Source organism: Saccopteryx bilineata, chromosome 1, assembly GCF_036850765.1.
Source record: "Saccopteryx bilineata isolate mSacBil1 chromosome 1, mSacBil1_pri_phased_curated, whole genome shotgun sequence".
Classification (NCBI taxonomy): Eukaryota; Metazoa; Chordata; class Mammalia; order Chiroptera; family Emballonuridae; genus Saccopteryx; species Saccopteryx bilineata.
In genome coordinates, this window is record NC_089490.1 from 190,459,536 (window position 1) to 190,483,687 (window position 24,152).

At 46.2% G+C, this 24,152-nt stretch overlaps 1 protein-coding gene across 1 annotated transcript in view; it reads left to right on the forward strand.

Annotated features, from left to right (window-relative positions):
* TBC1D9 (TBC1 domain family member 9) overlaps nt 1-24,152 on the forward strand; it is a 102,181-nt gene that overhangs the window by 66,361 nt on the left and 11,668 nt on the right. The window contains exons 7-15 of the mRNA XM_066233031.1: nt 1,216-1,422; nt 2,274-2,444; nt 3,029-3,179; nt 5,364-5,578; nt 7,693-7,810; nt 9,168-9,453; nt 10,121-10,250; nt 17,998-18,096; nt 18,268-18,336. Coding sequence (XP_066089128.1) covers nt 1,216-1,422; nt 2,274-2,444; nt 3,029-3,179; nt 5,364-5,578; nt 7,693-7,810; nt 9,168-9,453; nt 10,121-10,250; nt 17,998-18,096; nt 18,268-18,336 — 1,446 coding nt within the window. The remainder of the gene's footprint in view (nt 1-1,215; nt 1,423-2,273; nt 2,445-3,028; nt 3,180-5,363; nt 5,579-7,692; nt 7,811-9,167; nt 9,454-10,120; nt 10,251-17,997; nt 18,097-18,267; nt 18,337-24,152) is intronic.

The following is a 24,152-nucleotide window of genomic DNA, read 5'->3' on the forward strand; positions in this document are numbered from 1 at the left end:
AGGCTGGAGACCCCGAGGTCACCAGCCTGAGCGCAGGTTCATCTGGTTTGAGCAAAGCTCACCAGCTTGGACCCAAGGTCGCTGGCTCGAGCAAGGGGTTATTCAGTCTGCTGAAGGCCTGTGGTCAAGGTACATATGAGAAAGCAATCAATGAACAACTAAGGTGTCACAACGAAAAACTGATGATTGATGCTTCTCATCTCTCTCCGTTCCTGTCTGTCTGTCCCTGTCTATCCCTCTTTCTGACTCTCTGTCTCTGTAGAAAAAAACCCAAAACAAAACAAAACAAAACAAAAAAACACTCATCTGGGCTTGCCTTAAGGGTTTTTGTTGCTGTTGTTTAGTTGTTGTTTCTCCTAATGTGCTAAAGCACGAAAGTTCTAATGCACCTATCCTAGTTTCTAGCTGTTGAAAACCTATTGGTGTGGTAAGCCTACTTCATCACACACACACACACACACACTCATACACACTCACACACACTCATACACACTCACACACCTCACAGTCCCCTAGTGCAGATAGGATTGCAGTTAAGCTGTTTACATCATGTCTGTTCAGAATCAAGTCTTTAAAACATTCAAGGGTGAAGACTGCAAAGCCTGGGAGTCCAAATGAGACATACGTAGGATTGCCGGAGCTTTGAAAACCACCCCAACGTTAAACTCGGTAAAACGAGCCGGTATCGGGACTGCTTTCTGTCTCATATGCATAATGCAGCAGCTAGGAGTCTTCTCCTTTATGGCTCCATGAAATTTTAATGAAAATCAAAGAATTCCTTCACAACAAGGCTTCTCAGCCTTGGCACCGTGGATGTCTCGGGCTGGACTTGGTTGGGGGCAGGCTGTCCTGTGCACTGTAGGATGCCTAGTGGCCCTCTGGCCTCTGCCTACTATGTGCCAGCCGGACCCTCCACTGTGACAACCAGCAATGCCTCCTGATGTTGCCCAATGTCTCCTGGGGCATAAAATCACTTTTAAGTTTAGAAGTGATGATTTAGAGAAACCGGCAAGATGATTCCAGCTTCTGGTATAAGCACCAGTTTGGTTTGCTGTTTTATCTGATTAGAACAGTTACAGCCTCTCAGTTTGCCTCAATAATACATGCCTGGTTCATACGGCACGGACCAGTGCTGTGACCCCTCCTCAGCGCCGAGCAGGGGCTGCTGTAGAAATCCCTGGAAGGCAATGCCCTTTGTCTCCTGTTTCTTACCAGGTGACCATTGTAGAGAAGGCCGACAGCTCCAGCGTGCTCCCTAGTCCTCTGTCCATCAGCACCCGGAACAAGATGACTTTCCTGTTTGCCAATCTGAAAGACAGAGACTTTCTGGTGCAGAGGATCTCCGACTTCCTGCAGCAGACGACCTCCAGAATATACTCGGACAAGGAGTTCTCCGGGAGCTACAACAGTTCTGACGACGAGGTCTGTGGAGGACCCCCGCGGGGGTTTGGGTTCCTCCGTTCCTCTGCCTGAAGCATTCGCCTCCTTGCCTGTTCGGTTTGACCTTCAAGCTTTGCAGCTGTGCTCAGATACTCAGCTACCCTGATGCCCAGAGCAATGTCTCATTTAAATCTCATGGAGTTTGTATGAGGGACCAGAGATCTGGGCAGAACCTTGTAGATCGTCCGATCTAACCCTCTTATTTTACGGTTGAAGAATTATTAAGTCATTTGTCCTGGTGACACAACAAATGACGCTGGTCCATATAATGATGTTGTTGGGAAGGTTACAAAGGTCAGCAGATAAGGTTTCAAGCCTGAACTACAACATCACTATGATGATTTTATTATGATAAAATACATGTTGTGTCCCTGTTGACTTATACCTGAACCAACATCCAGGGAGTCTGGAGCCAGGCAGACAGGTCACTAGCTTACGTAATAGAGCAAGTTACTGGCAACCAGTTGAAAAGATGATGAGCTCATAAGGAACATCCCTGCCCAAAACTTCTGTGGAAATTTTAGAGAGGAAGAGAGGGAGGGGCTCCCATAAACCGCTGATCCAACCACAGCATGCTTTGAATATATGCACATCAGAGACAAATGGCCAACCGGTTTGTTGCAAAGATGCAGTTGCAGTCCAGGGAAAACCAATTTTGAGGACTGAAGCTCTGTAGCCTATGGCCTGTGCGCCTGTCTTGTCCCCACTGAAATGCTGACTTGCTTGCTGTCTTCTGTTTCTTCACAAAGCAAGAAGCATCTGGGGAACCATGACAGAGCTCCTGTTTCCTGTAGAGGACCCTCCCCATACCTTGTCCCTCTCTGCCCCTGCAGGTGTATTCCCGGCCCAGCAGCCTGGTCTCCTCCAGCCCCCAGCAAAGCACCAGCTCGGACGCTGAGGGAGAGCGCCAGTTCAACCTGAATGGGAACAGCGTCCCCACGGCCACACAGACCCTGATGACCATGTACCGGCGGCGGTCTCCCGAGGAGTTCAACCCGAAACTGGTGGGTCCCTCCTGTTCGTCTTCCCTGAAACTTTCTATGATAGAAAACTAACGTTTGAAACTATTGTTGTTGTTTTTTTAATAAAAGTAAATGCATATGTATGTAAATAGATATTTTTCTATAAGTAAGGCAGATCTCGTCTCAATAGGTCATTAGGTTTGAGAGTGGCTTTTCACAGATGGAGACGAGTTATGGAGAATTTGGGTGACTTTTTTTGGTCTTGGTTTCACTATTGTTTAAATCAACCAGAGAATAAGTTCTCAGCCCACATTTTAAAAAAAGAAACATAACTTACTTTAATGGGGAGGCATAGACATAAAGCCATTCATATAATCTGCAGCCTGCTGACTGTCTCAGGGAAGAATAATTCTGACTCCGGGCCAGAGAGCTTCTCAGCAGAACAGTCGGATGGGATAGAAGGGTCAGTTTAGGGAAGGATGCCAGAGAATCCGAGTGCTTTGCTCTCCTGATCCGTCCAGAATCACTGCTCTGTTCACGAGGGGAAGTGGTCTGACTTTCCATCAAACTTCTCACCAACCTCGAGGTACTTCGGGGATGTAGTCATGCATGATTCTCCCTTTCAGGCCAAGGAGTTTCTGAAAGAGCAAGCCTGGAAGATCCACTTTGCCGAGTACGGACAAGGGATCTGCATGTACCGCACGGAGAAGACACGAGAGCTGGTGCTGAAGGGCATCCCAGAGAGCATGCGCGGGGAGCTGTGGCTGCTGCTCTCAGGTGCGGCGGCCGGGGGGCGGGCCGATAGGGCAGTGGTTCCGGGTCTGCGGCTTCCCCTCACCCTTCCTCATGCTCCAGGGCGCTCTCAGATATGCAAACGCCAGCGCAGAGCTAAATGTCTTCTCCTCGCCAGAGCGCTGAAGTCCCCTGAATAAAAATAACAGGACACATATCCAGCCACCCAAATGTCAAAGCCACCACCTCAGAGTCCTGATAACCCCTTGTTTACTTACCAACATTAATACCCTGGTTTCTCTTCAGATCGCATAAATCTTTCGCCTTTTACTTACCAACATTATTTAGGGAAAAAGAGAACTTGAAGGACCAGAGCATCATTCTCTGTGACTTAGGGAGTCCTTTTCCCTTCCCAGCTGTTGTCAGCTTCATTGACTTTGTCGAAGTGTGGCACGCGGTCAGAGCAGTCGTTGGGGTCACAGAGAGGGAGGAAGTGGGAGGAGTATGGAAGTCCTGTCCTTGACCTCAGCCACCGCCTGGGTTCACTGGTTGGCACTGGAGGTGAAGAGGAGAGACCTGAGTCTGCTCTGGAACCAGGAGCTTATACAGATCATACTTGCGCCTCAAGCTGGAGATGTCAGGAAGGACAGAGTGGACACATCATGGACGCGTGGGAAGATGTGTCCACCTTACTGGTCCACAAGCCATGCTCTGGCCAGAACATAACGCCCTCAGGTCACACCTTGGAGCCCTGCGTCAGATCCCAGAAGTCCTCTAAGCCCCTTCCTGGTAGCCTAGTCCTTCACGGACATCGGGCCTTCCTTCAGCCGTCACCAGTCTTCAATCTGTACATCAGCTGCTCTACTCGGGTCGAGGCCTGAAATGTAATCATTATAATAGGTGGATGTGAATATTTTTATTTGAACCCAAGATGGTCCGACTCTAGTGCTGTTATTAAAGCCTTTCATTTAAAAAAAATAACACTAAAATTAAAAGTTTCCAGATTCATAGGAAAGCCTTAAAAAAAAAAAAAACTCTCATAGCTCTTCCTAAAGTCAGGTGTGAATGCTAAAGGCCCGTAGTGAGATGTTATTAACATCTCAGAAGTAGGGTGATAGAATGCTGAAGAATAATTGGTTTTAGCTGTTTTACATGAAACTAGTTTGTCCTATCCTCATTTACAAGTCTTGGTTTTCATATTTCTTAAGTAGACCAGCCATAGCTCCTTCATTAGAAACCCAGTTTGAGTCAATGTCTGTCTAATTACAAGTCCAGCCAGAAATGATCCTTACTGTCCAGTCTTCTGTCTTCCTTGTGTTTGGTGAACTGGTCACCCTGACCATCTGATTCAGATCGCTGACAGATTAAACACACACGTGTGTGTATATATATATATATACACACATTATATAGTATATATGTGTGTATATATTTTGTATGTATTTATATTATATATGTATGTTTATATAGTTAATACATATATATTATATAACTTACTGGAAAGTGTAATTTATACTTATATTTATATAAATCATATATATTAGGTTTAGGTTTAGTTCTTTGTATACAGGGTTTTTCTCCCTGCAAGAATAACCAGACCTCTTAACCTGGACCTCTCTCAGCCCCCCTGCCCACGCCCTGAGGGCTGCCCTCCACAGCAGTCCACTACTGCTGGGCACACCCTCACAACCCCTGCTGTTTGACCGGCCCCTACATGTTCTATTAGCCCCTCTCCATATGGCTTTCTGTCCTTCAATATGGCTTTTGAAGCCCTTCAGAGCTTACATTTCAGCAGTTTGCAAACTTGTTTTGGGAGGAAAATCTCCTTCCTCAGGCAAAAGCAGAAGGAAAACCCCAATGCAGTGAAAGAGGAGCCGCTTTGTGTGGAAGGAGGGCTGGGACCCAGACGGGCTCCTCTGCTCACTGGCGACCCCTCACGGTGGTCTGCGGAAGTTGCTGGGAACACTGTTCTTCAGCTTGGAGGCCTCTGCCTTGGGAGGCCTTTTTAAATGGCATCTCCCTGTGCAGCTGAGACAGAAAGAGGCCTATTTAAATGACCCCGGCTAGCTGTGATTGCAGCATACCACATTATCTGTGGGACTTCACGGTTATTTTGCAAGTGTCCTTTGAGTGGTCAGGAAAGTGAAGAGGTCTGATGGGTAAGTTGAGGCTGCAGACCAAGGGCAGGGCTTTCGTTTTTTGATGTGCTGTCTGTTGGGTATCTCCCAGGGGCCATCAACGAGAAGGCCACGCACCCTGGGTACTATGGAGACCTGGTGGAGAAGTCCATGGGGAAGTACAATCTGGCCACAGAGGAGATTGAGAGGGATTTGCACCGCTCCCTGCCGGAACACCCCGCTTTCCAGAACGAGATGGGTATTGCTGCTCTGAGGAGAGTCCTAACAGCCTATGCGTTCCGGAACCCGAACATAGGGTATTGCCAGGTGCGCATCCGGGTGCTTTGTGCTCATAATTGTTTTACTAGCTGGGAAATAAGAAGACGAAAGACTTTATGGTCATCAGAACTCTCACTTCACTCCACCAGGGTTTCTTGACCTTGGTGTTGTGAGCATTGTGGACTGGACAGTTCTTTGTGTGGGGCTGTCCTGTGCTTTTTAGGATGTTTCATAACATTCCTTTTTAATAAAATGTTGAATAGCATCTACCCAGTAAATGCCAGTGGACCCTCCCAATCATGACAACCTGAATGTCTCTAGACACTGCCCGATGTCCGCTGCGGAGTGAAACCCCCGGTGAGAACCACCGCACTGAGCAGAGGAGCCAGGAGACAAGGGTTGCCCTTACCAGAGTCACCACCATCTAGCGGGGCGACCTCAGAGTCCCTGGGGGTCACTCTCTGGTCTCCCCTCGTCGTGGGATAACAGAGAGCACCCCTGAGCACTAGGGCATTACTTCTGCATTCTAGGTCCCACCGTGCTCCTCCTCCGCATCCTCCTAAGCAGTGATGTCCTTGAGACTAGAACTTCTATATGTGATAGATAGATTTTAATACACATTAAAATAAAGCTAAGTTGGATATTTAAAAAGTGTTTCCCCATATACCAACTAAAATTATCTCTAGTACATATATCACAATTGGGTAATACAGATGATATGACCTTAATGTGGCCATCCAGCTAAAAGCTACAGGCTTAATTCCTCTACACACACACACACACACACACACACACACACACAGAGTGCAAATCTCCTTGTACCACATTATTTTGTCTATTTGATAGCACAATTTAAATATACCAAAAAATGATTAACCTTCACATTTTAATCTTTCTGACACCAACATTTAAGCCTGTGAGCCTGACTGGTGGTGGCGCCATGAATAATGTCAGCCTGGGACGCTGAGGTCCCAGGATTGAAACCCTGAGGTTGCTGGCTTGAGCTTGGGATCATCGACATGACCCTATGGTTGCTGGCTTGAAGCCCAAGGTCACTGGCTTGAGAAAGGGGTCACTAGTACGGCTGGAGCCCCTCCAGTCAAGGCACATATGTGAAAGCAATCACTGAACAACTAAAGTGCCACAACTATGAGTAGATGCTTCTCCTCTCTCTCACTTCCTGTGTGTCTTTCTGTCTCTCTCAAAATAAATAAATAAAATAAGCCCTGTGCAAACTTGTCACCACCTGTGTTCCCCCTTCCCACTCCCCGATACCTAGTTCAGAGACTGTTAACAAACTTGACCTTTAAAAAAACTTACCTTGATTGGATGACTAAGAAGCCAACAAGGACCATGATCATGTCATATACTGGAACCATTTGGTTAATTCTTAAAAGTTATTTTAGTAATGATTTAATTTGGGAAACTATTGAGTAAGCCTTACTACAAGAAAGAGCCTATTAGACCAAAATTCCTTTTTTGACGTTGATATTGTAGAAATCTGATGAACAACTACTGGTTTCTGGAAGATCAAAGAAGTACAGAAATTAGTTGGCTTCTGCTATACAGGAGTTCAATTTATCTTTTGATCTTCCTCTTTTTAATTAAAAGGACTATTAAAGTAATTGAGCCTATGTCTGCTTATGAGCTATCTGATAATATCTTTTAATAAAGGAGGTTACTTTAGAATTTAAGTCACTAGTACTTATCACTGCCTTCCTTATCCAGATGGAAATAAGCGGCTGGGGCCCTGAGTTTAAAGGTTTCATTGTGCTCTAAGAAGAGCCACGTGTTCCTGGTTATTAAACCCATTCGGATAAATTCTAAAGGAAATCTGTACCTCACTGAATTAAGGATTAAGACACAAATTTTAGCAAGTTAAAAGCTTTCTCAAATAACCTTTGGACAAAGTGTTTGAAGGAGGGTTTGCCTGTCTCCCACCGTGGTGGCTATTGGTGTTCCTGAAGACTCTTAGTTACAGGCCAAGGGCTCAGTGGTTTCACATTTTTAAAGGGCTGTAAACAAAACAAAATGCAAAGGATTATGTGTGTGGCTTGCAAAGCCTTTAAGTATTTTTATTTATCTGGCCTCCGTCATTTTTTATGCTAGCAGATTGCTTATTAGTGAGCAGGTGTGTGCTGACGTTCCTTTCACTTGTGCAGGCCATGAACATTGTCACGTCAGTGCTGCTGCTGTATGCCAAAGAGGAGGAGGCTTTCTGGCTGCTCGTGGCTCTGTGTGAACGCATGCTCCCTGACTACTACAACACCCGAGTTGTTGGTACGTGGGGATGCACGTCACGTTTTAATCCATCTCTCATCAAGATGTGAATAGAGCCCCAATACCAGCTGGAACACCAATTCCAGTCCCCAGTTAGCCAGAAGAGTCTCAGATGACTCTAGTTTTCCACACTGGAAAGGAGAGGGCTTGACGCAATATAGTTATGTCCAAGGGGGCCCATGGGACCTGAAAGCGTCCCTGTGTGTCCCTGATACAAAAATTATTTCAGAAAACATTTGAGGTGGGTGCCACTCTGTGAGCCGCGAGAACTACACTAAGGTCACTGACCATCAACCCAAAAGGTTTGACAAAGAATTATTTCACGAAGAGGATAGAATCTATAGAAAGCAGAAATATCCAAAAAAGGGTTCCCTGGGGTGGGCAAAAGAGCATAGAATGGCTTATCCAGAAATGAAGTTTCTACGGCATTTTTCCCCAGCACTGATTTCATTGCAAAGCAAACAACAATCGTGAGTATTTCAACAAAATGTTGTGGTTACTCCCCGCAAGTGTTAGGCATTGGTGTTGGCGGGACAAGCTTTTTGTTGCTCGTACAGTAAAATGTGTGCTTTATGCCTTCCTCTTGTGTTCTATCTTCATTTCTAAACTTTTGCACCCTAATCTGAATCACTGACAATATTCTCCAGAAATGTAAGTTGATCATGAATGTGTGCAGCTGGCTGGCATACTTTTTAGTTTTAAAGAAGCTAGTTATTTAAAAAAGAATTTCTGCATGGGAACCATACATCCAAAAGAGCGATTTAAAAAAATAAATAAGAGTTTTCCAAGAAATGGAACTGCTTAGGTATACATTTTATACCTAACCAAAAATGTTGCCAGCGAAATAATTGATTGTATGTATTCAGTCTTTGTAAACTGACTTTCTCAATAACTCTCATGGTTGTTGTATTGCTTTTTATGGTGGGGAAAGCAGGACAGGAAGACCCCAGAGAGGGAAGATGCAGGCTGAACTAATCTGGTGACTGGACTGTGTTGACACCTTGGTCTATCTATCACAGTAACTAGTAACATTGAAACATAGCAGCATGCAACATAGTAACACGTAACACAATGACTAGTCACCTAGGAACTAATAACATAGTAGCTAGTAACATAGAAACATCCTAACATGTAATATAGTAACTGTAGCATAGTGACTGGTAGTAGTAACCAGTAACATAGTGACATGGTAACATAGTAACTAGTAACATAGTAACAGTGAAACAATTAGAGAAGGGAACAGAGCTCTGTCTCAGTAGCAGTTCTGAACTGCATTGTTTTAGTCAAGCCATTCACTTGGGTGCATTAGTAAGAAGTATAGGGGTTCATCCAGGGCCCTGTGTCTACCCCGCTGCAGGTGCACTGGTGGACCAGGGTGTCTTCGAGGAACTGGCGCGAGACTACGTCCCTCAGCTCTATGACTGCATGCAGGACCTGGGTGTGATTTCCACCATCTCCCTGTCTTGGTTCCTCACCCTGTTTCTGAGCGTGATGCCCTTTGAAAGTGCAGTCGTGGTTGTCGACTGTTTCTTCTATGAAGGAATCAAGGTGATCTTCCAGCTGGCCCTGGCTGTGCTGGATGCAAATGTGGACAAACTGTTGAACTGTAAGGACGACGGGGAGGCCATGACTGTTTTGGGAAGGTAAAGTACTGAGGCTTCTTGAAAACCAGGTTCTTGGCCCTGGCTGGTTGGCTCAGTGGTAGAGCATCAGCCCGGCATGTGGTGGTCCTGTGTGCTAGTCCCAGGTTCAATTCCCAGTCAGGGCACACAGGAGAAGTGACCATCTGCTTCTCCACCCCTCCCCTTTCTCTCTCTTTCTCCCCCTTCCCCCCTCCTGTAGCCATGGCTCATTCAAGCAAGTTGGGCCTGGGTACTGAGGATGGCACCAAGGCCTGGCCTTAGGTGCTAAAATAGCTCGGTTGCTGAGCAACAGAGCAAGGACCCAGATGGGCAGAGCACCACCCCTTAGTGGGCTTGCCAGGTGGATCCTGGTTGAGGCGCATGCGGGAGTTTCTCTACCTCCCCACCTGTCACTTAAAAATGAAAACAGGAAAAGGGAAAAAAAGAAAACCGAGTTCTTCCCTGGACTTCCATCTGTCTGCTGGGTTTCATCGTGCCCACTTCTCTCAGTGGCTGAGGATTTAATTTCATAGGCTTTGTTTTTAGAAGTTAAGGGAGTTTCATTCTGGTTTTAAGGGAATTCTAGTCTTCTGTTTTCAAGTGCAGAGTTTGCAGAAAATATATGGAGAACTGTGATGGGAGAATTCCAGCTTCACCTCCAGTGACGTCTGATGCGTTTTTCTTGCAGGTATTTAGACAGTGTGACCAATAAAGACAGCACCCTGCCGCCCATTCCTCACCTACACTCCCTGCTCAGTGATGATGTGGAGCCTTACCCCGAGGTGGACATCTTCAGACTCATCAGAACTTCCTACGAGGTAGATCTTGTTTGCTGGCTCAGTGTCACAGCCCCCTGAGATTGCTAGGCAGGGCTTGGCTGGACATGTGCCACACTCTTCTCTTGCTGACCCCTGGGTGTACCTGCTGCCTTTTACCTGCTCAGAACTAGTTGCAGGAGTAAGTAGCTATCGACCAGCTGACACGAGCTGTGGAGATGGACTCTGAATGGGGCCCATGACGTCTGGGTGTCACTAAATGGCATGACAAGCACTCGCTCTCTAGTTCTTTACTATACCCACTCTGAAACCTGATTGAGTAGCGACTCAGATTCAACTCTGGGTGGCCTGAGACAGGGCTGGCCTGGGGAGGCTGCCCTGCACAAACCAGTCCCCTTCCTGTTCTTGTGACAAGTGCTCAGGGCTTCTCTGAGGTGGATAAGCTGATCCTCTTCAGCCCAAGGCACGTTGAGTACCCTGCACCATCCGAGAGAAGAGCCGGCCTACAACTCCTCTGGAATTGCTTAGCCCCGTGGGGGAGGCTGCTTTCTGGGCCAGCGTGACCCTCAATCTGGTCTTGAATCTCAAAGTAGCGCTTCTCAGGGTGTCAGAACCACAGGACCATGTGTCTCATAGCATTCGGTGGTTTGTGGAGCCCCAAGGACTCGGTGCCCATAACTCCTCGTGAGATTGTCTTCATTTCCCAATCTTTAGCTTTGCAAACGTTTACAGAAATGATCGTTAAGAAAGAGCATGAGTGTTCTGCTGAGCACACTCTTGCCTGCTGCAGTGCTTTAGGATGACATGACTGGTGATTGTCAGCACTCCAGCTTGCAACAACCTGGAGAAGAGACAAATAGTGAGGCGTAGGCTGAGGTCAAGAAGTCTTTCTTGGAGTCAAGAAGTTGGTGTTTATTTTTTATTTATTTATTTACTTTTTAATAGTATGGATCTAGAAGCCTTTTCAGAAATGATTGTCCTTAACTACTAATGGGAGAGCAACTGTTAATTTATTATTTTAAAATGTTCACTGACACTCTGTGTATATTAAAAACTAAACATTTTTAGTATGTCTTAGAATCATAAAAGTAATGCACCTTTATTATAAAAAATGTAGGAACTATGAGAAAATATGAAGAAAAATACATCCTATATCTTATGAGCATTTATTTCACCATATTTCCCTCAAGTATGTTTTGTTTTGTTGATTTGTTTTTTAGCGAGAGAGACAGGGACAGACAGGGACAGACAGACTAGAAGGGAGAGAGATGAGAAGCATCAATGCATCTTAGTTGTTCATTGATTGCTTTTTCATATTTGCTTTGATCTAGGGGCCTCCAACCAAGCCAGTGACCCCTTGCTCAAGCCAGTGACCTAAGGCTTGTGCCAGTGACTTTGGGCTTCACATCAGTGACCTCTGGGCTCAAGCCAGCAACCATAGGGTCTTGTCTATGATCCCACACTCAATCCAGCAACCCCACAACCCCACACTCAAGCTGGATGAGCCCGTGCTCAAGCTGGCAACCTTAGGGTTTTGAACCTGGGTCCTCAGCATCCTAGGCCAGTGCTCTATCCACTGTGCCACCACCTGGTCAGGCTTCTTGAGTTGTTTTTACATTTGTAGTATACACTGAAAAAGTAAGTCCCTACTAAAAAGGGCTTTGCAACATTCCAATTTTATGTAAAATATATATGAGCATTCCCTAATATATTAAATATTGTCCAATGGCATGGTTTTAATAGATTCTTAGTATTCTCCTTTAATGTGAGTTACCAAAATTTATTTAGCTGATTCCCTTTTGTTGGACACTGGTTGCTTCCAAACTTTCAGTATTCAATGGCAAACATATGGTATTGTATATGTATCATATGATATGTATTATGTGATAAACTTATACACAAATATCATATCTCTGATTATTTTCTTAGAGTCCATTCTTAGGAAGAGATTTACAGCGGTAGCTCAAAAAGTGTAAATTATTTCCAAGCTCTTCACATACACTGTCCAAGTTTCAGGGAGATTGTCCCAATTTATATTCCCACTAATAGTGACTGGACGTGGCTGTTTCACTTCCCTCTCCTCGACACTGCTTATTATCACAATGCGTTTTTTAAAAAGGTCACAGCTCTACGACTTTTTAATAGTACTCTATTGGAAATTGTGGATGATTATTTGTCCAGAGAAAGAGCCCATGTGATTAAAGCAATCTTTTTTTTTTTTTTTCATTTACCTGTGGATTTTCTAAAGGCAACTTCTGAAACCTTTATTGTTAAGAGAATTCTGAATCAAAGTAATAAAGCTTAGTGTGTGGATACTCAGCTTTATTCTTGACAGCAGTCAAGCTAACATCATGCTGACATCATTACTAGGCCCATTTGTAATGGGAAAGAGAATGGAGACGAGACCAAGCGCTGGTTTCTATTTACATCCCCGGGTGGCTGAGCCCTGTGCAGGCCCTTAGGCTGCCTAACATCTTATCACAGGACAGTGCAGTCTCCTGCCTCTGCCCGGGAGACAGCCCCTTTCGTTTGTGTCAAAGCCTGCATTACCTGGTCTTGCCATGCACGCTGACTGCTTTTATTTATTTATTTATTTTCTCTGCTTAGTGTCACCTCTTGCTCTTAAATGTCCAGTGGCTCTCCAATGCTTTACAGGTCTCCATAGTAAAGAACACCATACACCCCTGCTTATCTTTATCTTTTTCCTCCTCCTAACCTTTGGATGACTGGTTCTCAATACTTTAAAAATGACTTTAAGGCCTGACCTGTGGTGGCGCAGTGAATAAAGCATCAGCCTGGAACACTGAGGTCACTGGTTCGATCCCTGGGCTTGCCCAGTCAAGGCACATACAGAAAGCAACTACTGCGAGTAGACATTTTCTGCTTCTCCCCCCTCTTTCTCACTCTCCCTATCTCTCTAAAAATCAATCAATAAAATTTTTTTTAATTACTTTAAAACATTTTTAAGCTGCTCTTTTAAAAATATAAATTGCTAGGCTCCATTGCAGACCAACTTAATCTGATTCTCTGTCATGAGACCCAAGAATCAGTGTTTTTAAAAAGTTCTGCAGCTGATTCCAGTGCCCGGGGAGGGCTGAGAACCACTGCCCTAGTTTTAGAATGGGGCCATGCGTTGCCGAGCCGACAGTCACCTGGTTAGGACCTGGTGTGACACCAGAGTGTTCTGAGGCTCGCGATGCATTTCTTTCTGAACTTCAGGAGAATTAGCCTGGGAAGAGAGGTAGGAGAAATACCAGAAGCCCATTCAGGTTTGAGGTCTGGTCCAGCGCTCCCCAGCTGTTGGGAGGTTGCTCTGATACATTGATCCAGTTCCTCCTGGCGAGAAGAGGTGATAACTTTATTCATGAATGCCACAAAAGGAAAAATCTTGTTCATGGTATGCCCTCCCCAGCCCCTACTGGAAGGGATTGTAGAGACAGTAACAGTTTTCCTCTGTGTGGGACTCGTGGGTGAGGCTGCGCCATCTCGTAGAGTTATCCAGAAGTAAAAGACTAAGTCACAGCCTCAAACTGGACTCAGGCACCGAGATGACCTTTAGGGGCACATTAATTTACAGCAGGCATATGGCCACCACAGTTTCCTGTGTTCAGGACGATTCAGTCCAGTAGGTTTCATCCGAGAAGTGTTAAGCTGGAAAAAGATATGACTCATAAAATGCAAGGAGGACTTTGTGCAGAAGGACAAACAGTTATGAAAGTTCAAAATAATGTGTCAGGTGTATGAATAATGACCATGATGGCTACCACCTGGAGAGCCTGCCCTTTGTGGGGTAGACTGCTCGGTGGGGGTCTGCCCACACAGTCCCGCCAGGTAAACATTAACCCTGTTTAAAGCAGAAAAGTAAGTTGAGAGAGGTTGAGTTAGTTTTTCCAAGCCACATACTTAGAAAGTGGCAGAGTCAGGATCCAAATAAGAGCTTGCGAGCGTTACAGCCAGAGCCGAGGGAGGTTGCCTGAGTAGAAGGAGATGGGTAGAGATCTAAAGACTGAGCCTCAGTGTTCCCCAAGGTTTCGAGGTGGAGAGGATGTGCAGAGAGACAGCAAAGAAGTGGCCAGCGGAGTATAGCGAGAACCAGGACAAGGAGACTGAGTGACATGAAAGCGTGCACACCTGTGCCCAGCACTAGAATAAACAGTGTAGAAGTGTTGGCTCTTATATTCTGTTGGAATACAAGCTAGACTGTTGCCACAGCAGATTCAAGCTAGAGTTAAATAACATAGACACTTGTTTTTCTATTGCTTTTCAGTCTCCATCAGTTATTCAGGCTGGTTATAGAGCTCAGTGGCATCAGGGACCCAGGCTTTCTCTCACCTCCTCTTGAAGTATGTCTACACCCCACAGGCAGAGGGCCAGGGTGGCTCTGCTCCTTTCCTTTTGAGGGCCATTGTCATAAAACATCTACTCAGGTCCTGTTGGCCAGAATCTTGTTACCTGGCCACAGAGGGCTACGAGGGAGGCTGGAGAGTTTGTTGAACATCCAGGTGCTCAGAGCTGAACGTCTGAGTTCCGTAGATGAAGGGAGAACAGATAGATACTGGGATGCTCCTGCCAGTGAGGTGGCAACCGTGAAGCGTCACTCACGTTCGACTCAGCTGGGTGATGCTGGCTCTCATTCCGTAATCTCAGAAAGGCTGTGTTCTCTCTGTCTGCTGCCGATACTGTTCTTGAACCAAAAGGGACGTTCTCAACTCCCTGATTGTCGCTCACTTTTCAGATGGCTTCACCATTGTCTGTCCTAAAAAGGTTACGCCATAACTTGAAATTAACTCTTAAAAAACACAGCACAAAGCACTTTTATTGTGAAATAATTGTGGATCCTCAGGAGGTAGCAGGGAAAGGAACAGGGATGGGATCTATCTGCACCTTCTCCTCCAGCCCCTCCTCACCCTGCTCACATCCCAAATAACCACCATGCGGAATCAGCATAAGAACTTGACACTGACACAATCCACACAGTTTATTCAGGTTTTCCAGTTATACACACACTTTGTGTGTGTGTGTGTAGTTGATGCAGCTGTGCCACATGCAGAGCCTTGCACAAGCACCCCCACAGCCAGGACACTTGCTGATTCAGCCGTCCCCGAAGCTGATTCCCTGTGATCCCTTCAGAGCCCCACCACCCTCTTTCCCACCATTGCTAATCCGGCAGCCACTAATCTGATCACCACTCTGTGACTATGTCATTTCACGATTGTTACATAAACATCATGCAAAATATATCTTTTTTGGATCTGTCTTTTTTATTTTTGGTAATGAAAGAGACAGAGAGAGGGACAGATAGGGACAGACAAGAAGGGAGAGAGATGAGAAGCATCAGTACTTCTTTGCAGCACCTTATTTGTTCATTGATTGCTTTCTCATACGTGCCTTGACCAGGGGGGCTACAGCCGAGCCAGTGACCCCTTGCTCAAGCCAGGGCCTTGGGCACAAGCCAGTGACCATGGGGTCATGTCTATGATCCTACGCTCAAGCCAGTGACCCAGTGCTCAAGCTGGTGAGCCCATGCTAAAGCCAGATGAGCCCACACTCAAGCCAGCAACTTCTGGGTTTCAAAACCTGGGTCCTCTTCACCCCAGGCTGATGCTCTCTATCTGCTGTGCCACCACCTGGTCAGGCTGGCTCTTTTTTCATCCAGCATAAGTTCTTTCAGGTTCATCCAAGTCATTGTATATATCAATAGCTGGGTTTTTTTCTTTAATTTCTGAATAGTATCCTATGGTATATGTATACCAACACACTGGCTTTAAACCTTCTGTTTAACATACCTGTGTAATTATTACCCAGATTAATGCAAGTACCCCATAAATGCCCTTTCCAACCAAGATTAATATACTTCTGACTTTTTTATTATTATTATGGAGAGGAGAGGAGAGGAGACAGACTCCTGCATGCATCCTGAGTGGGATCCACCTGGCAAGCCCACTAGAGGGTGATGCTCTGCCCATTGCTGAGCAACCTAGCTCTTCTTAGCACCTGAGGTGGAGGCCATGGAATCATCCTCAGTGCCCAGAGCCAACTCGCTCCAATTGAGCCATGGCTGCAGGAAGGGGAGAGAGAGAGAAAAAAACAAGAAGGGGCCCTGGCCGGTTGGCTCAGCGGTAGTGCGTCGGCCTGGCGTGCGGGGGACCTGAGTTCGATTCCCAGCCAGGGCACATAGGAGAAGTGCCCATTTGCTTCTCCACCCCTCCCCCCTCCTTCCTCTCTGTCTCTCTCTTCCCCTCCCGCAGCCAAGGCTCCATTGGAGCAAAGATGGCCCAGGCGCTGGGGATGGCTCCTTGGCCTCTGCCCCAGGCGCTAGAGTGGCTCTGGTCTCGGCAGAGTGACGCCCCGGAGGGGCAGAACATCGCCCCCTGGTGGGCAGAGCGTCGCCCCTGGTGGGCATGCCGGGTGGATCCCGGTCAGGCGCATGTGGGAGTCTGTCTGTCTCTCCCCGTTTCCTGCTTCAGAAAAATACAAAAAAAAAAAAAACCCAAGAAGGGGAAGGGGTAGAAAAGCAGATGGCTTCTTCTCCTGTGTGCCCTGACTGGAAATTGAACCCAGGACATCCACATGCCAGGCCAATGCTCTACCACTGAGCCAACTGGCCAGGGCAATGTTTAACACCATAGATCAGTTTTGCTTGGTTTTGAACTTCATGTAAATAAAATTATACAGCAAATTGTGTTTTGGTTCTGGTTTATTTTGCTCAGCATTATGATTGTGAGATTTTCTCCAAATTGTTCATTTTCCTTGCTGCTTAGTGGTTCATTATGTGACAGTACCATAATTTACTGATCTATACTACTGTTAGTGAGCATTTGAGTGGTTACTTGCTTTTGGCTAACAGTGGCACTAGGAATATTCTAGTATCGGGGGGTGGTAAAAGAATATGCACTTTTTTTATATAGTTAGGGAGAGGCATTTCTGGGTCATAGGTATACCTTTGACCAGATTTAATAGCTAGTGCCAGGTAGGCTTCCAGAATGGTTGTGCCAATTGCTACTCTAAGCAGCCACATACGAGAGTTTTGGTTGTACCACACCCTTGCCAACACTTGATATTGTCTATCAACTTTTTCCTTTAGCTTTTAAATGTCTTTAGCCATTGCATCCTTTGCTTCCGTGGATTAAACTTCATGCTTTAAGCTGAATTTCTTTGTTTTTTCTTCTGCACCACTAAGAGGTGATATCTTACATATTACTTGTCTACCTTCAGGTTGGAAAACTCACTTGGTTTTTGAAATTGAATTCAACATACATCCAGGCAACACTAGACATTTCAGAGTTTGAAAAGAAAGCTAGCTCACCGTGTCGCCCTCCAGAGCAAACACTGTGGGTTTCTGGACCAGGATAAATGCTCTTTGAACTAAGATAAGGAGCAGGGAGCCTCACACCAGTGTTTCTTCCAGCATTCCAGTCTAATTAACCTTAGATACTTCCTCTTTCCTTGACAAGAAAATTCTTCTTTTAAAGCATTTTTTCGTACATAATGGCTCTCATAGCCTTATTTAGCCTCTTGTCTTGCCCCATGAACTGTGGATTTGAGGAAGACTCATCAGCTTTGAAATTTGGTTGAATAGTTAAGAAGCTTGAGAATTGCCTGTTGTTTATAGTTGTTAAATGGCGTCAGTGTAAATCAAGGCAATGTCGTAAATAAAGGTATAGTCTCGCATGCCTGTGCGGTGACAAGAAATTTCTCATATGTATCAGGACTGTGTCCCATCAGCCCTGCAGACATGACACTGTGTTTCAACGGAGTCCTGAGAAGTGCCACTCTCGCTCTCTTGCAGAAATTTGGAACTATCCGGGCGGATCTGATTGAGCAGATGAGATTCAAACAGAGGCTGAAGGTGATCCAGACCCTGGAGGACACCACGAAACGGAATGTGGTGAGTCCTGGAGAAATAGTGCGGCCACCTTGTCCCTCACCCCTTCCCCACATGCCCACTGCGCCTCCAGTCCTGCCTGGCGCATGGGCGGTGACTTAGGAGAACAGCAGGAACTTTCCCAAGGTGACATTTTTGAGATTGTGGAATTCATTGTGTTTATTATTTTTATAGGTGCGAACCATTGTGACAGAAACTTCCTTTACCATTGATGAGCTAGAAGAACTTTATGCTCTTTTCAAGGTGGGTCTCAGAGTAAATTCAGGTACATTCAGGGGAGTAATAAAGGTCGCTTTAATAATTCAGTTTTAGATTTCCCTGCTGATTTTTAAGAGATGAAGTGACTTACAACATGCCTGACTAGGAAGATAGAGCTGAGAGTATATATACAAATAGTTAATATGAAAAACATATTCTTCCAATTCATTTAAGTTGATGTTTTAGCTTTTTTTCTACTCCATATGATATTTTAGCAATTTCCTTGGAATTAAGAAAATAGGGTATCCCTGGCCCTGGCTGGTTGGCTTAGTGGTAGAGCATCGGCCAGGTGTATAGATGTCTCAAGTTTGATTCCTAGTCAGAGCACACAGGAGAAGCTACCATATGCTTCTTCAACCCTCCTCCTCCTCCTTCTCCTCTTCTTCTTCTTCTTCTTCTTCTTCTTCTTCTTCTTCTTCTTCTTCTCTCTCTCTCTCTCTCTCTCTCTCTCTTCTTCCCTTCCTGGAGCCATGGCTTGATTGGCCCAAGGCACTGAGATGGCTCCATGGAGCCTCCTCCCTCAGAAGTTAGAAATAGTTTGATTGCTAGCATGGCCCCAGATGGGGGTTGCTGGGTAGATCCCAGTAGGGGTGCATGCGGGAATCTATCTCTCCTCTTCTCACTTGGAAAAGAAGAGGAAAAAAGAAAAGAAAATAGGATATTACTTTATTGGGGTGTGAAAAAGTAGGTTTACAGTTGAGAGTGCATGCAACAAAGTTTATTCTTGTATTATAATTGTAATATGCATATCTTTTTCCATATAAACACCTGTAAACCTACTTTTACCCACCCTGTATAATACTCTTTGGAATAACAAAAGTTAAATCTCCTACAGTGAGCTACATTAATATACCTTTTAAAAGATCTGTAGCTAGGCCTGGCCGGTTGGCTCAGTGGTAGAGCGTCGGCCTGGCATGCAGGAGTCCCGGGTTCAATTCCCGGCCAGGGCACACAGGAGAAATGCCCATCTGCTTCTCCACCTCTCCCCCCTCCTTCCTCTCTGTCTCTCTCTTCCCCTCCCGCAGCCAAGGCTCCATTGGAGCAAAGATGGCCCAGGCGCTGAGGATGGCTCTATGGCCTCTGCCTCAGGCGCTAGAATGCGTCTGGTTGCAACAGAGCAACGTCCCCTGGTGGGCATGCTGGGTGGATCCTGGTCGGGCGCATGTGGGAGTCTGTCTGACTCCCTGTTTCCAACTTCAGGGGGAAAAAAAAAGATGTGTAGCTAGAATAAGAGTAAAGTTACTTAAATAGCTAAGGAAAAGCCAATTGGTTAAATGTCTGTGATTTCCACTTCACAATTCATCCCATACCAGTCTTGATCCTGAATAAGAATATATTACATTAGTAAATGAAGCAATGTAGAATTTTTTTTCTTTAGATAAAATACTTTAGCCTGCCTGACCTGTGGTGGCGCAGTGGATAAAGCGTCAACCTGGAAATGCTGAGGTTACCGGTTCGAAACCCTGGGCTTGCCTGGTCAAGGCACATATGGGAGTTGATGCTTCCAGCTCCTCCCCCACTTCTCTCTCTCTCTCTGTCTCTCCCTCCCTCTCCTCTCTAAAATGAATAAATAAATAAATAAAATTAAAAAAAAAAATACTTTAGCCTGACTAGGCAGTGGCGCAGTGAATAGAGCACTGGACTGGGATGCAGAGGACCCAGGTTTGAGACCCCGAGGTCGCCAGTTTGAGCGCAGGTTCATCTGGTTTGAGCAAAGCTCACCAGCTTGTGCCCAAGGTCGCTGGCTTGAGCAAGGGGTCACTCGTTCTGCTGTAACCCCACAGTCAAGGCACATATGAGAAAACAATCAATGAACAACTAAAGTGCTGCAACAAAGAATTGATGTTTCTCATCTCTCTCCCTTCCTGTCTGTCTGTCCCTATCTGTCCCTCTCTCTGATTCTCTGTCCCTGTCAAAAAAAAAAAAATAGTTTAGTCATGACCATCGTCAACATCCTAGGTGAAAATGTGGCAACTGACAGGAATAAAAATGTTGGGTTTTTTGTTTTTTTTTGTATTTTTCTGAAGCTTGAAACGAGGAGGCAGTCAGACAGACTCCCGCATACGCCTGACCGGGATCCACCCAGCATACCCACCAGGGGGCGATGCTCTGCCCATCTTGGGGCATCACTCTGCTGCAATCAGAGCCATTCTAGTGCCTGAGGCAGAGGCCACAGAGCCATCCTCAGCGCCCGGGCCATCTTTGCTCCGACGGAGCCTTGGCTGCAGGAGGGGAAGAGAAAGACAGAGAAGAAGGAGAGGGGGAGGGGTGGAGAAGCAAATGGGCGCTTCTCCTGTGTGCCCTGGCCGGGAATCGAACCCGGGACTCCTGCACGCCAGGCCGATGCTCTACCATGGAGCCAACTGGCCAGGACCAGGAATAAAAATGTTTTAAAGATGCCTTTTATGCAGGTACTGATTTTATCCTGATCTCTAATTGGGCAGCTTTGTGTCTGCAGTGTGTGTGACTGCCAGCACTGAACTGGGCTATATCGAGAACTGCAAAGGTAGTACAGGAACCAACCATAAAGGCAGAGACATAATGGTCTGAGTTGGCCACTAACAAAATCAGAGAGCATGATAGTGGGGGATGTTTTATTTCACTGGTGCCTGGCATCATGTCTGTCCTTGGTAGGTGTTCCAAACACGGGTGTTGAGTACAGAGGCAAGTTGCAATCCATTACCAATCTAGTACACACACTCCATGCTCTGGATCTGGGCTCAGAGAGATTGAGGTTTCATAGCTGGTTAGTGACACGCTGTGTCAGCCCAGCAGCTTGACTCACAGAGCGGACAGCAGTGCCCTCACCAGTCCCCAGTCTGCTCTTGAGGGTAAAGTCTCCGTACTGTGTCATCTCATTCACAGTTTATCCATCTCTCTGAAGCCCTGCAGCTAATTAATTGCTTGGTGTAAGTAGGTTATGCATAAGGAAGGGGATCCCTCTTTGTTTCCCAAAGGACAAAATACATATAATGATCCCATCAAGATCCGATTTGAAAGGGATGCTAAGGACCAGAAGAAATCTGCTTCACGGGCCGTAGGGAGGTAGGGCCAGGATTTGGGGTAATGAAACAGAATTGGGTGTAGCAGCTGGAGGGAGCAACGCTATGGACAGATAATGGAAAGGACTATGACATTAGAAAGAGGCCAACTTTGGGGGACACCAGGAAAAGGAGGGACAGCACTGGCTGTGCAGAGGTCCCAGATCCAGAGAGGTGTGAAAAATTTTAAGAACCATCATCTAGAAAAACCAACTTTGGACTAAACTAAGAGGACTCTTCAACCAAGGAACACTGAAGAAGCCACACAGAGACTGACAAAATGGGAAGACAGAGAAATGCAACACAAATGAATCAAGAGAAATCCCCAGAAAAGGACCTGAATGAGTCAGATATAACCAAATTACCACATGCAGAGTTTAAAATAATGACTGTTAGGATGCTCAAAGATACTAGAACAACAATAGATGGTCATTACGAACACCTAAATAAAGAGATAGCAAGTATAAAACAGGACATTGAAATATTAAAAAAGAATCAATCGGAGATGACAAATACAATATCAGAAGTGAAGACCACAATGAAAGGAATTAAAAGCAGGATGGATGAAGCTGAGAATTGAATCAGCGAGTTAGAGGACAAGATAAATGAAGGCATGGAAGCAGAGCAGAAAAAAGAAAAGAGACTCAAAAAGTCTGAGGAAACTCTGAGAGCTCTGTGACAACATGAAGAGAAATAACATCCACATCATAGGGGTTCCTGAAGAAGAAGAGAAAGAACAAGGGATAGAGACTTTGTTCAATTATATCATAGCTGAAAACTTTCCTAAATTAATGCAGGAGAAACTCTCACAAGTTCAAGAAGCACAGAGAACTCCATTAAAGAGAAACCCAAAGAAACCTACACCAAGACACATCATAATTGAAATACCAAAGCTAAGTGATAAAGAGAAAATATTAAAAGCTGCTAGAGAAAAAAAAAGGCTATCACCTACAAAGGAGCCCCCATAAGGATGACTTCCTACTTCTCAACAGAGATGGGTGAAGCCATCTTCTGACCTGAGCACCCTGCAGTCTTGTCTGGGCCTCTCCAGGACATGGTGTGTCATTCATACCCTTAGTGTATGCCCGAAGAAAGCTAGCCTTTCTTCCGCTCAGAAACTCTGTCCTAAGGGCGTGTTGAGAAACATGAGTTCTCACCCCGACAAAGAACACGAGACCCTTATCGGTGTCGGGGTGAGAAGGGGTCTCTGGTGCTGTTGGACCAGGTAAAAACTTCAGTTCTGGGCTCTTTCTTGAGTCCTTTGAACACTTTAAGTGGCTTTAATTCATTAAACGAACATGAAGGCATTACAGTGTGTCGACACCCACCCTGCCAGACCTCTCAGTTCTTTAAGAAGCCAGTTTCTGGGGCGGCTTCCTGCAGATGCAAAGGAAAGATACAGTCCTCTCCCAGGGCACTTACTCTTGGGCTTTTTAAAATTTTCTTTAAAGATTTTATATTGCTTTTTAGAGAGAGGAGCAAGAGAAAGAAAGGAAGGGGCAAGGGTTCAAGTGGGAAACGTCAGCTCATAGTAGTTGCTTCTCATATGTGCCCATGGTTGCCCAAGCAAGCCCATGGTTTTGAACTGGTGAACTCCGCATTCCAGGTCGATGCTTTATCCACTGCACCACCACAAGCCAGGCCCTGTGGGCTTTGGGCTAAACTTGGTGGAAAAGGTGGAAGCTGCTACCCTAACATGAATTTGGTGGAAAATGCAGTCCAGGACCCCCTTGCCCTAGTTTATTCTGAACTCTCCAAATTCATCCCTCTAGTCCCTTTCTATTTTTGGGTCCCTGTCCTTCAAACAATGGGTTGTGCAGCCTCAGCACGGACTGACAATGATCCTCCTGGCTTGTCTTTCCTGATGTCCGTGAGCACCATGAACGTGCCTGCACCACATCCAGGCTGGTTCCAGAGTCACTTGGGAGCCTCAGTTAGGAGCAAATGCCCTGGGCGACCTTTATCCACTGACATTACTCAAGTAAAAGATACACCTCCCAGGATGTGTCACCAACATGAGTGACCCAGAGAGAGTCACTGATCATCACTGGTGATAGATCAGAGTACAGCCCAACCCATGCAGGCCCCTGGGACCTCAGCCTCCACCTTCTTCCCTCCGACATCACCCCTGCCTCTGTCTGCAGCCAGGAATGCATCCCCAAGCCCTAGAGAACTGCTGCAGGCTTCCAGGATTCTCCCAAGGGTGCCCCGTGGAAAACCTGGTTTTGCTTCCTTTCTCCCCCTCTCCACCCCCCTCTCCTTCCCCCCTTCCTCCTCTCCTTCCCCCTCTCCCTCCCCCTCTCCCTCCCCCTCTTCTTCCCCCTCTCCTTCCCCTCTCCTTCCGCCTTCCTCCTCTCCTTCCCCCTCTCCTTCCCCTCTCCTTCCCCTCTCCTTTCCCCTCTTCACCCCCCTCTCCTCCCCTTCTCCTTCCCTTCTCCTTCCCCTCTCCTTCCCCTCTCCTTACCCCTCTCCTTCCCCCTCTTCACCCCCCTCTCCTCCCCCTCTCCTTCCCCCTCTCCTTCCCCCTCTCCTCCCTCCTCTCCTTCCCCTCTCCTTCCCCCCTCCTTCCCCTCTCCTTCCCCCTCTCCTTCCTCTCTCCTTCCCCCTCTCCTTCCCCTCTCCTTCCCCTCTCCTTCCCCTCTCCTTCCCCTCTCCTTCCCCTCTCCTTCCCCTCTCCCTCCCCCTTTCCTTCCCCTCTCCTTCCCCTCTCCTTCCCCTCTCCTTACCCTCTCCTTACCCCTCTCCTTCCCCTCTCCTTCC